The sequence below is a fragment of the Palaemon carinicauda genome, chromosome 20 (assembly GCF_036898095.1).
Source record: "Palaemon carinicauda isolate YSFRI2023 chromosome 20, ASM3689809v2, whole genome shotgun sequence".
Lineage (NCBI taxonomy): Eukaryota > Metazoa > Arthropoda > Malacostraca > Decapoda > Palaemonidae > Palaemon > Palaemon carinicauda.
Genome location: NC_090744.1, coordinates 114,883,542 through 114,897,536, shown reverse-complemented (window position 1 = coordinate 114,897,536; position 13,995 = coordinate 114,883,542). Strand labels below are relative to the sequence as shown.

Here is a 13,995-nt window from a genome sequence, read left to right as displayed (position 1 = left end):
ACTTCACCTCTGCAACAATGACAGGGCTTTCGGTGATATTGGAGGATCTTCACTTAGGGAAAATGGATAACTGCAAACCTCAAGTCGCAGAATGAGTGTATATATCACCAGTTTATCATAAACCCGACATAGTGTCCTACCTACTCCATCCTTGCTTCGTTTTATTATTAACATACATACATACATATACCACGACACTTCCCCCAATTTTGGGGGGTAGCCGACATCAAACAAATGAAAAAAAAAAGGGGGACCTTTCCTCTCTACATTCCTCCCAGCCTGACAAGGGACTCAACCGAGTTCGGCTGGTACTGCTAGGGTGCCACAGCCCACCCTCCCCCGTTATCCACCACAGATGAAGCTTCATAATGCTGAATCCCCTACTGCTGCTACCTCCCCGGTCATCCACGGCGACTGGAGGAAGCAGCAGGGCCTACAGGAACTGCGTCACAATCGCTCGCCATTCATTCCTATTTCTAGCACGCTCTCGACTCTCTCACATCTATCCTTCTATCACCTAGAGCTTTTTTCATTCCATCCATCCACCCGAACCTTGGCTTTCCTCTTGCACTTCTCCCACAAACTCTTGCATTCATCACCACCTTTAGCAGACAGCCAACCATTCAAACTAAAACGTATTAGAAAAAGATTAAACGGCCTTGGATAGTACTCAACAGTATGACTGTATTCATCGCAGTCAACAACACAAGTGGAGTCTTTGACAGGAAAGGCTACTCACCAGCACTCGAACACCTACTGTTAACTACCTCTATAACAATTTTGCCAACCATTCCACCTCCACAGAAGACAATTCCATATCTTAAGGGACGAAAGGTTTCTTTACACATAGGAATAAATCAAGAATAGAGACATGCTCCTAAATAACCATGAAAGATCCATGTTTCAATCATACCCTATCTACCAAAAGTAAAGCTTGTAAGTAAGCTCATACTAAAATAAAATCCCAAAATTGAAATTTTATAAGGAGTGGTGAGAAGATACAAGAATGTATAGACAATGAACTTAGGATGAAATCTTCCATTATTTGACAATCTTAAAATATTAACTTGAAATATCCTCATATGTGATTAAAAATATTGATATTAGGTATATAAAATTCTTAAGTATCATGACAGGATATCCTAGCCTAAACCGGTCTGAAATTGTAAAAAACTAGTCTTTAGCATATAATCTATCTCATTTGATTAATTTTCACTGATGCTCGTCTAAAATCAAATTAAAAGTTGTTAATAACGCAATTACTTGAGAGCGGACGACTGGTTTACGGTACAGAAAAATAATATTCTGTACATTTTACAAGAAAAATTTTAATTACGGTAAATCTCATTTAATTAATGTTCATTGATGCACATCAAAAATCAAATTAAAATTTGTCAATAACGTAAACGTTTGAGAGCGGAAGACTGTTTTACAGTACAGAAAAATAATATTCTGTACATTACTTTTTACATGAAAAATTCTAATTACCGTAATCTTTATATTTGAAGACCAGCAGCTTAATTTCTAGCTTTGTTTCACTAAGTAAATTTCAATCAAACACAATGCATACTATAAGCAGCAACCCTTGGGCGATTGTCAAAAACCTACAACTCTACTAAGAAACAGTCTGCCAATTCGACTTCTTTCATCTCTTGCCCTTCATGACAGACTACCAGGTAACTTGTTATTAACCTTTCTACCCCCAGTGGACGTACTGGTACGTTTCACAAAACTCATCCCTTAACCCCCATGGATGTACCGGTACGTTTCACAAAACTCATCCCTTAACCCCCAATGGACGTACTGGTACGTTTCACAAAACGCATCCCTTAACCCCCATGGACGTACCGGTACGTTTCACAAAACTCATCCCTTAACCCCCAATGGACGTACTGGTACGTTTCACAAAACTCATCCCTTAACCCCCAATGGACGTACTGGTACGTTTCACAAAACTCATCCCTTAACCCCCATGGACGTACTGGTATGACCTTGCAAAAAACTGCTATTTCAATTTTTTTTTGCATATTTCTGATAACTTTATGAGAAACTTCAGGCATTTTCCAAAAAAATGAGACCAACCTGACCTCTCTATGATGAAAATTAAGACTGTCAGTGCAATCTAAAAAAAAAAATATTGCAAAACGTGTTTGAAAAAAAAAAAAACGCCAGGGGGTTAAGGGTTGGGAAGTTCCAAATAGCTTGGGGGTAAAAGGGTTAATCAAAAGAAAATTATTATCTTTTACAGCAAGGTCCTCATTCTTTCCCGAGCAACTCGATGGTTCACCTCGCCCCTCGATAACACCTCCTCCCACCTGACCTCTCTATGACGAAAATTAAGACTGTTAGCGCAATCTAAAAATAAAATATAGCAAAACGTGCTTGAAAAAGAAAAACGCCAGGGGGTTAAGGGTTGGAAAGTTCCAAATAGCTTGGGGGTAAAAGGGTTAATCAAAAGAAAAAGATTATCTTTTACAGTATGGCTCTTTCCTGAGCAATCCGAGGGTTCCTCTCACCCGTCGATAACACCTCCTTCCACAGCCCACCGTCACCTCACCTGGCTGATAAGAGCGTTGCTGCTGGGGTAACATGAAGCAAGTAAGGACCCTCTGCCCCGTTTCCGGCAATGTTTCCGATTGCAGCTGCACTTGGGGTTTATTCTGGTTCTCTGAGAGCCACAGAGCTCGCAACTATAAGAAGCACAAAAGCAAACTGGGTTAAAATAATATCGGCATGCACGACGACTTACAAAGGCCAAAGTAGCTGAGTTTAGAGACTGGCACTTCAAAATACTTTTACTCTTCGTTATCCTTGGATCTCATGATTAAAATAAATATGATTAATCCTAAAAAAAATCAAGTACATTATTTAAAACGTACATACAACACTACAATTAGGATAGATTAGTGGCATACCATCTTTAAGTAATATAATTAAAACATGCTCTTGTTCAACCCTATAGCTACTAAAAAATTCTCCTCAAGGGGATTATGAAAACACAAGGAATAAGCTTTAGTTTAAACTCTCTTAAAACAACTTAACCCACTTTAACATAATGCATCTTTAACTCGAAGACTTCAATCTTGAATCAATTTCTAAACGCAATTTTCCGCATAACTTTTAATAAACTGATTGCCCTAACATCAAGATGAATTTCAGGCTTTATGACGATAAAAAAAAAATCAAATGTAAATACGAACTATCCATCCTACATAGTAATGAGAACAGAAAAAATGATATCTACAAAATAGTCATACAGGGTTAACAAGGAAACATTTTATAACCTCTATTTCCAAAGATTTAAAAGAAGTATAAAGCTTATTTTATCGTAGCTATTAACAACCATATTTTTATCTACATATTCAAATTCAAACTTAGCTACTGAGGCAAGCCTATGTCACTCCCTAAGAGATACAAAATGCAAGTCTTTATTTCAAGCAGTATAAATTAAAGTTGTTAAGCCCTGTACCTTCAACTTAGTTAATGAAACTGGTAGATGATGAATGAGGTTGGCACATAAATTGAGGACAGCAAGCTGCGGTAAATGACCTAACTCTGCCGGCACACTGGTCAATCTGTTCGATGCTGCAGTCAAAACCGTAAGTCGAGAACACGACCCTAACTCCGGTGGCAGTTCTATGTACAGAGAAGAGAAAATAAAATACCTTTGGAGATTATAATTCACAAAAATAATACGAAATTCTTTACTGTACTTCCTTTCTGAAAGGAACTGCTCTTAAACTGTGATATGCTATCAATATCCTTCTGACTTTAAATAACAATAACCCATGACTTATGAGATTAAATCATGATAAACTTTAATATCCTTCTGACTTTAAAACAAAATAACCCATGACTTATGAGATTAAATCATGATAAACTTTAATATCCTTCTGACTTTAAAAAAAAAAAAAACCCATGGCTTATGAGATTAAATCATGATAAACTTTAATATCCTTTTGACTTGAAATAAAAATAACCCATGATTTATGGGATTAAATCATGACAAACTTTAATATCCTTCTGACTTTTAAAAAAAAATAACCCATGACTTATGAGATTAAATCATGATAAACTTTGATTTCAAAAGAAATTTAAAGTAACTCACACTGCATCGCTGCAGCAAAATAAATAACCACTCCGGTCTAAATGGTTTAGTAAAAACATACTCTGAATTCTTGCATTCCGAAGCACTGATTTAAAGACTAAGATGTACAGTTCTCTATAAACATATTCTAGAAGTTTTATTCCAGCTGTTACCAAGTTGTGGAATGATCTTCCTAATCGGGTTGTTGAATCAGTAGAACTTCAAAAGTTCAAAGTTGGAGCAAATGCTTTTTTGTTGACCAGGCTGACATGTGTCTTTTTATAGTTTATATAGGACATATCTGTCTTTGACGTTGTTAATAGTTTATATATGACATATCTCTTTTGACATTACTTTTTTTAGAATGATTTATTGTTAATTTGTTCTCTTCAGTTATTTATTTCCTTATTTCCTTTCCTCACTGGGCTATTTTTCCCTATTGGAGCCCCTGGGCTTATAGCATCTAGCTTTTCCAATTAGGGTTGTAGCTTGGATAGTAATAATAATAATAAACATAAGACAAAATAATGGCTGGTTAAAGGAGTACACGTGAAATTACAAACAACCAAATCCATCCACTCCCAAGAAACATATACAGTAACAAAAAGAAGTGTATTCCTTCATTTTTTCGTATGTGCTACTTTAACCCTTTTCCCCCCAAAGGACGTACTGGTACGTTTCACAAAACTCATCCCTTTACCCCCATAGACGTATCGGTAAGTCCTTGCAAAAAAATGCTATATTTTTTTTTTTTTTCCATATTTTTGATAATTTTTTGAGAAAATTCAAGCATTTTCCAAGAGAATGAGACCAACCTGACCTCTCTATGACAAAAATTAAGGCTGTTAGAGCAATTTTAAAAAAATATACTGCAAAATGTGCTGAGAAAAAAATAACCCCCTGGGGGTTAAGGGTTGGAAATTTCCAAAGAGTCTGGGGGTAAAAGGGTTAACCCTGATATACACCTGTCAGAAGGTTGTCATCCATATGAAGCGTATGAAGGGCGCGGAGCAGTCCGATGGATGCCGGCAATGTTTCCAAATCATTCTGAGTGACGACCAGCTCTTCTAATGACACCAAGCCGCCAATAGATTCCGGCAAATGGGTCAGTGCATTGTCATCCAATCTCAAGACCTGTAGCTGCCGACATCCGCCAAATTTCTCGGGCAACTCCTGGAAAATTTAAAAGGAAATTGCATTGCAGCAAAATAACAAAAACATTTAATAAATAAATACTATTTCCTTCAGAGAAAATAAACAATAATATCTAGTTAAAAAACTCATATAAAATCTTCAGATGTATGTCAAAAGATCAAACCATACATACACAGTGCTTTTAAATAACTAACTGCAGCAAAAGAATTACATGACATACAGTGAACCCTCGTTTATCGCGGTAGATAGGTTCCAGTCGCGGCCGCGATAGGTGAAAATCCGCGAAGTAGTGACACCATATTTACCTATTTATTCAACATGTATATTCAGACTTTTAAAACCTTCCCTTGTACGTAGTACTGTTAACAAACTACCCTTTAATGTACAGAACACTTAATGCATGTACTACAGTACCCTAAACTAAAACAGGCACAAATATTAAAGGTGATTTTATATCATGCATTTCCTAAACATGCTAAAAAGCACGATAAAAAATGGCAACCAATGTTTTGTTTACATTTATCTCTGATCATAATGTAGAAACAAACTGGAGGTAGAGCTTTGCTTATTACCCAGAGATATTTCCCATACTTTTCCTTTAGAACTACATCACATCTTCCTACTTTAGATATATATATATATATATATATATATATATATATATATATATATATATATATATATATATATATATATATATATATGTGTGTGTGTGTGTGTGTGTATATATATATATATATATATTTATATGTATACACATATACATACCTACATATATACATAAATACATGCATACATATATGACAAATTCGAAGATAATTTGTATTTTTCCTAACCATACAAACCTTAGCTATTTACAAAGGGTATTACTTTTAGCGTAGCTGAAATGGCGAGCCATTAGAATTTAACGAGGGTGTATTACCCCCGCGCTAGTTAGCGGGGGGGTAGGGGAGTGGTAGCTAGCTACCCCTCCTCCCCCTCACACACAGGTGAATACTCACTTTCACTTAGAGGTAGGACTTGTCTTGGGGGACAGGGCTGGCGGGCAAATATGTGTAAATAGCTAAGGTTTGTATGGTTAGGAAAAATACAAATTATCTTCGAATTTGTCATTTGTTCCGTAACCGAAATACAAACCACGCTATTTACAAAGGGTGACTTATCCCTTAGGAAGGGTGGAAAGTCCCCAGCCATACTGGCTTTGGCTTTACCCGGGGACTCAGAATCCGAGTGAGTCGCACTCGAGAAAAGGAGTCCCTGCACCTCACAAGTTCCTTGCACCGCAAGGAACCATGTGGCCTACGTAAGCTTGTGTGTGAAGGAAGAAGTGTGACCCGTCTTAGGCAGTTGACCTGGAGTTCCAGAAGGAACTCTGGGTTAGGACGTTCCCAATACCACCTCGTCAGGGTATGGGGGACGCGACAGTATTGACTCAATACTCGGAACACAAGGAAGCATGGTTTACCTGCAGAGGTTCGAGGTCAGCTATGCAGAGACCAGGATGCTGCTTCCCCGTAGAGGGGATGATGAAGAAAGAAGTAAGGGCCAGACATACTTCTTTCGTTCATGCAGACTAAAACCTGATAACAATGCCCTCAACCTTCTGCTACCTGTCCAAAAAGGAGCCTGAGGTTAGACCAGCTGTTGTGTAGCCACCACAGAGCGATAGAAAACGTATCGAGACTCCTGTGGGTCACGCCCTGCAGGAAGCGGGCTGCGAAGGTCATCAGACGCTTCCAGACTCCAGCTTGTAGCACCTGCGTCACAGAGTAGTATTACTCGAAGGCGAGGGACGTTGCGATGTATCCAACATCGTGCTGTAGGGCGACGTGACGGGGGAGGGTCTGAAGACAGGTCGAGATGAATGTCCTTGAGTCCGGGCTGAAGAGGTATACTGGTGACTCTCCCCCCATGTCCTCCTTGTGTTCCCAAATCGGCTGCAACTGAGGCCAAACTGCAGCTGTTCCCAGCGCTAACCTCTCGATTCCTGTACTGGCAAGAAAGAGAAGGTCTTGGGACATCAGACACAGAATGGAGACTCAAAATCTTGAATGAATCGGACCGAAGGGTCGGGACCCTCAGATTCTGAGTCTAGCCAACAACTCAGGAGCGAGCCTGAATGTTGCCTTCCCCTCTTCCTTAGAAAGGGGGGGAGTAGTAAGAGACCAAGAAGATTGCTTACACACTGGCCGTGGCCAGAGTGAGCAGAAGACCCAAGGCGGAATACAATCCGAGGCCTGTCGTAAAAGGGTCTTGAGAAGATCTCTTAAAGGACTAAAAGTCCGAGCCATGCTCCAAGTTGGAGGTCTTCCTCCGACTAGGGCAGGGACGATCGTAGCTTCGCATGAGCGAGAATAGATCCAGCGGGCAGGAAAAAGTTATTCCTTTAAGCCTGAAGGTCAGGGAAAGGCTGAGCGACAGGCTTCATTGCCAAGAGCGGAAAGGAGTTTCCTCCCGCCGAAAGGCAATAAGACCGTTATTGCTGGAGAAGAGGCCTCACGGGAAGAGGTATATCTCCCACGGCACCAACCACCTTAGACTCTTCACTTTGCCTGGGAGACCCCTGTGGATGACTATCGCAGATGACGCGACCTCCGTACCGCGACTGTAGCGGGTTGTCTCTTCTAGAGGAGGAAGCGTAGTGTCTCCAGGCATGAAGCCGAAGCGACGCCCCGGTTCGGGAGAGATGTCGCAGTGTGGTTGCTTGAGTAGCCTGCGCCGTGGGAGAAGCTCTCCCGGGAGTTCCGTCAGGGGAAGCAGAGGGTCCAGAAACCGTTCTGCGCATAGTCCCAGTGGAGCTCTCCCATTGAAAGGTTGACAGACAACCTGGTTTTGTTGAGACCCATTGTCCGCAGACAAAAAGGAGGGAAGACGCAGGCGTCGAAGTTGTCCCACCATCACCGGAATGCATCTTGCCAGAGTCTCGGGGTCTGAGACTGGGGGGAAAACTAGCGGAAGCTTGAGGTTCCAAGCTGTCGCGATCAGGTCCCCCAGATCAGTACTTGCTGGTTACCCAAGGTCAAAGACCCCTAGGTACACTCTCTCTATGAGGCTCTGCTTGGATAGTCTGAGAGAAACATTCCCCTGCCTGGAATGAGAGAGCCGATGGTGGAATTGAGAGAATCTCAATCATCCCGGTATCTCTACTGCAAGATGTGAAGGTGTGAAAATGCGTCCCCTGCTGGTTAGCATGAAGTCGACACGCAACGGGGCGACTTGGCAGGAGCGGTAGGACTGAAGAGGGGCCAGACTAAGGCCCTTAAGCCTGCCTGAATGATGGAGAGGTATCCTTCAGGTCTTGACCATAGGCCTGGACCGGAACATGCCCCCCCCCCTTTCCTTTGACGAGTCCGAGAACCGCATCAAGAATGTGGGGAAAGGACGAGAATATCCACTACCATCAAGAGGCTCCATAGGTCAACACCCATTGCAGGTTTAATAGTTCCGCTGGTCCCATAGGGCCAGGGAGTCCGGTTAAACATTGCCTGAAGCCACCGGAACTTGGATCGCCCCACATGGAACTTATCCTGAGGCGACCGTTCGGACTATAAACGGGTCAATGAGGAAAGAAGAACTAGGAAACGTTCCAAGGTAGGGCTGAAAACTCTGCTTGACTGAGAACAGGTACTGCGACTCTCCTCAGTCTTGCCACAGTCAACCGAAAGGAAGGCTCGGAGGATGTGGTAACAGAATCTGGCGTCCCCAGGTGGTCACCCATCCAAGTGCCGACGTTGCTTAACCTCGCTGGACGGACGAGAAGCGGGGTTTCCAACGTGGTAAGGCGGTTGACTCAATATCATGGCCAGATACTCCAGATGTTGAGGCAGAGGAAGAGAAGGCTCCAAGCAAAATACCATGAGCCCACACTCATGGTCAGCATTCGGAAGCTTTTCCCGGCGCTGAAGAAGGTCGAAACCCGAGCCTACCGGAGTTGACCAGCCCTCCAAACAGCAGAGGAGGCGGAAGTCTGCACCTGAGCGGCCAAGAGGAAGGCAGGGAGAGTTCTCTGGGGAAACAAACCTGCTATGCCACGGCGGGATAGCCACACTGCATCATAAGCAGGAATACTTGCAGTTTAGGCTGAATTCGACGAGCACCCTGGAAGATGGATGGAATGGAAACTGAAAGTACCCGTCCTTCCGATCCAGGGTTAAAGGAGTCCTGTCGCCTCGTTACCAGTCTGATCGATTCTGCTGGTCTACGCTGGCCGAAGTTTGTTCGACAAACTTGATCAGGGCTGAGAGGTCGACTATGGACATCCCCTCTCAGATCCTTCCTTACAAGAAAGGATCGACTGAGGGGGCCGGGGGTGAAGCCGTCGATGATCCTAAGGAAGACCTTCGCCTAAGGTATGGATCATTCTGCCCAACCGGGCAACTCTGCTGATGCTATGGCATAGAGGTTCAGAGACACTGAATTCGCTGACAGAGACGGCAGGCGCGATATCCTTGGCTACTCACAGAGATTGTGCGGGAATGGGCATCGGGAAGCTGTCATTCGGATGAGTAACCTTAAGCATCCTCCCAGCGAAAAAACCTGCAATCCTAGAGTTCGTGAACTCCTTTTAGGACTATGCCCCCCCGGGGGAGTCTCCCGTGCCATCTGTTCCTGACAGGAGGAAACTGCAGTTGGACACCTTGTCCCAGTTGTCGTAGCCGATAACTTAGGCCGACGTGGTTGAAAGAAAAGGGAGCTGGAGCCCTGCAGAGTCCGGAAGAAAGCGCCTTGGAGGAGTGAAACCGGAAGTCGATTTACTCCGCACAGCAGATGTTTAAGTCTCTGTCCTTGGGCAAAGACAAAACTCTTCTCAAGGATGGAAGGGTGTCTGAGGTCGTTGACCTCCACAGATGAGACACCCGAAGGAAGCCTTCAGTCAGTGCGTCCAGATGGTAAAACATCGAGCTTGTCCGCAAGTAGATACTTAACGACGAAAGGCCAAGGTGCCTGAGCTCGAGAGGAGGAAAGTACCCTTGATCTTCCTGTAGCTTCCTTGAACCAAACCTCGGGCCGTAACCGAGGAGGGAAAGAACCTGGTAAGCTCCCAGAGGAAGAGGTAAGCAGTCACCCCTTGTCCGATGGAGAAATCTTCAACGGAAAGCCCCCCCGCCAAAAATCCTTCCAGGGCGGGAGAAGGAGAGAGTACTCGTGCAGGAGAGGGGACCCTCGAGACCGACCTCTTGGGAACCAACTTCGCCCTGGGGGAAGTCACCACGAAGTCCACTCCTCTCTTTCTCTTCAGCGTAGGAGAGACAGCCGCTGGTTTGTTACCCTGGCCGGTGAGTGCTGGTTTCATAACCCTCATTAACGCCCGTGCCAGCGGATCAAACCATGTCTGCTGCTCCAAGGACACAGAGTCCGAAATCCTCGCTAAGGTGAAAGGGATCGGGCGATCCTTTGGAGAGGACACGACGGTTCCTGCCTGAAAAGAAGGTGGGAAGAATGCTGTACTGACCTGTCTTCGTCCTGCACTACCAACCTGTGCTTGGATGGAGGTGATCCCGAGTGCCGCCTAGGAGCACGCGTCCCTGCTGCTACCACCGGCTGTGGAATTCGCCGCGAACTATGGTCGCGCGAGGGCGAACGGTCGCGCAAAGGCGAATGGTCGCGCGGGCGCACAGGCGAGTGGTCGCGCGGGCGCGCAGGCGAGCGTTCGCGAGGGCGCGCAGGCGAGCGATCGCGCGGGCGCGCAGGCGAGCGATCGCGCGGGCGCGCAGGCGAGCGATCGCGCGGGCGCGCAGGCGAGCGATCGCGCGGGCGCGCAGGCGAGCGATCGCGCGGGCGCGCAGGCGAGCGATCGCGCGGGCGCGCAGGGGAATGGGCGTGACGGCGAGGGATCGTGCTGCCGCGTAGGTGAAGAAGATCGCTGGCGGTAAGCGATGGCGAGCAGCATGTGTAGGTGAATGATCGCGTGATAGGGTGCGATGGTGATCAGCATCCGCAAGAGGGCGAGCGTTCAGGGTTGTGCGATGAGGAGCAGCATGCGTAAGCGGGCAATCGTTCAGGGTTGTGCGATGGCGAGCAGCATGTGTAGGTGAATGATCGCGTGAAAGGGTGCGATGGTGATCAGCATCTGCAGGAGGGCGATCGTTCAGGGTGGTGCGATGAGGAGCAGCATGCGTAAGCGGCCAATCGTTCAGGGTTGTGCGATGGCGAGCAGCATGCGCAGGTGAATGATCGCGTGAAAGGGTGCGATGGTGATCAGCATCTGCAGGAGGGCGATCGTTCAGGGTTGTGCGATGAGGAGCAGCATGCGTAAGCGGGCAATCGTTCAGGGTTGTGCGATGGCGAGCAGCATGCGCAGGTGAATGATCGCGTGAAAGGGTGCGATGGTGATCAGCATCTGCAGGAGGGCGATCGTTCAGGGTGGTGCGATGAGGAGCAGCATGCGTAAGCGGGCAATCGTTCAGGGTTGTGCGATGGCGAGCAGCATGCAGTTGAGGGTCGCGCGATGGCGGTCAGCATCTGCAGTTGAGGGTCGCGCGATGGCGGTCAGCATCTGCAGTTGAGGGTCGCGCGATGGCGGTCAGCATCTGCAGTTGAGGGTCGCGCGATGGCGGTCAGCATCTGCAGTTGAGGGTCGCGCGATGGCGGTCAGTATCTGCAGTTGAGGGTCGCGCGATGGCGGTCAGCATCTGCAGTTGAGGGTCGCGCGATGGCGATCAGCATCCGCAGTTGAGCTAGTAGCTGGCGAACCATGTTCCTTCAGAAGTGTTGGAGAACGTTGGCGTGCCAGCTGTAACACACGTGGGCGATCTGGAGATCGCTGGCGAGCTGATGATCGCTGACGAGCTGACGATCGCTGGCGAGCTGATGATCGCTGACGAGCTGATGATCGCTGACGAGCTGATGATCGCTGACGAGCAGAAGGCTACGCGTGGAAGCCTGCGCAAAGAAGAAGAGTCCTTGACCCCGACCTGAACCGAAGTTCTAGATCGCGAGGGCGAACGTGGGCGCACAGGGCACGTAACAGGAACCACAGGGAAGATCATCTTGAAAGCGCTGACGAACAGGAGAGCGCTGACGAACAGAAGGGCGCGCAGGGAAACCCTGACACGCAAGGGAAGAACCCCCGTGGGGGCAACCCTTTGCCCCGAAGGGATCGTTGTCCGCCGGGAGACTGATGTCCGTCGGAAGACCGCTGTCCGTCGGGAAGACCGTTGTCCGTCGGGAAGACCGTTGCCCGTCGGAAGACGAGATTAGACTGCTGTCCATCTGCACCAAGACGGAAGATCGAGAAAAAGAAGTTGTAGGCTGCAAACGGAGATTCAAAAAGGCGCCTCAAGCACCCTTATAGGGAGATGAGAGGCCCTTACGACGAGGCGGACGGAGGGCCTTACGGCGAGGGAGGCCAACAGCAACAGCAACAGAAGAAACCTCCGAAGAGGAGTCTCTATGAGTGTACTCTCTCGCGAACGAAAGAGAAACACTTCGTGGAAGAGACTGGTCAGCCAGTGACCTAAGAGGGGCAATCCTCCGAAGAGGAGCTCCTGCAGTTGCCCAGCCCCTTGAGCGAAACTGCAGGTGCGACCGCTCAGCACCAAGAGCATAGTCGCACGAAAAAAAGGCAAGAGAAGAACCCCCCAAAAGAGGAAAAGCTCAAGCCTGGACAGGAAAAAACTTCCCTCGGAAGGAAAGTTATCCGCCCAAGGAGGCAAGCCTCCTGACTGTTCTAAAATGAACTGGAGAGCTGTCCGTCGACACGGGAGTACTACCAGTAGAAGGAGACACGCCCCTGACGACAATACAAGGGGGGAGGCAGCAACAGCCGAATCCCCAGGACTCAACCAGACAGCTCACACCGTTGCTATATTACAGAAACGAACTAGATCGGTAACTGTAAAAAAATAAAACAAATAATATTAGTACACATTCATTCCCCCGGGAAGGCTCCGAAGAGGAATCCCGAGGAAAAGGAACAAGAATTACACAACAGGCACGTGCCCTCACAACCACTTACACTCGCGGAAGGAGAGCTGTAACCAAAACAGAATTATAACAATTATAATTATGTAACTATGTAATTATGTAATTTAAAAATGAATGAACACTAAAGAAAAAACGAAAACCCCGAAAGGAATCGTTCTACAAGCTGAAAAATTAACAACTACAATTAGATTCATAAACTAATTGAGACAAAATGTACGGCGTAGCAACCCCACCCACACGGGAAGGAAGCTACAAGGGCGTAGTAAAACATAGTAAAAGGGTGAACGACCTCAAGAGAGAGAGAGAGAGAAAGACCGAAGTCAAACTCGATCGCAACCCATAAAATTAGGCCGTGGTGGCCTAACTGCCGAGGCCTCCACGTAGAAATCGTACACTACACACACACATCTGAAAAGGAAACTTACTTATTTCTATACTCAAATATATATACAAACATGAAAACATGTTTACATATATATTGAGTAAAAGAAAAGTAAGCGATTAAGTAAAGACAAAACAGACAATGGCTGCCAAGCGAGGACCAAGACAGAGACGTCTGTCACAGTCCGAGCCAAAAGTGAAAGTGAGTATTCACCTGTGTGTGAGGGGGAGGAGGGGTAGCTAGCTACCACTCCCCTACCCCCCCCGCTAACTAGCGCGGGGGTAATACACCCTCGTTAAATTCTAATGGCTCGCCATTTCAGCTACGCTAAAAGTAATACCCTTTGTAAATAGCGTGGTTTGTATTTCGGTTACGGAACAAATATATATATATATATATATATATATATATATATATATATATATATATATATATATATTACTGT

The 13,995-nt window shown here is 45.9% G+C and overlaps 1 protein-coding gene across 3 annotated transcripts in view; it reads right to left on the bottom strand.

Annotated features, from left to right (window-relative positions):
* The window catches only part of LOC137614394 (erbin-like), a 101,235-nt gene that overhangs the window by 43,399 nt on the left and 43,841 nt on the right, over window positions 1–13,995 (bottom strand). For all 3 annotated transcript variants that reach the window (XM_068344188.1, XM_068344190.1, XM_068344189.1), the window contains exons 7-9: window positions 5,053–5,260; window positions 3,470–3,636; window positions 2,558–2,690 (exon numbers count right to left, since the gene is read on the bottom strand). In XM_068344188.1, coding sequence (XP_068200289.1) covers window positions 2,558–2,690; window positions 3,470–3,636; window positions 5,053–5,260 — 508 coding nt within the window. The remainder of the gene's footprint in view (window positions 1–2,557; window positions 2,691–3,469; window positions 3,637–5,052; window positions 5,261–13,995) is intronic.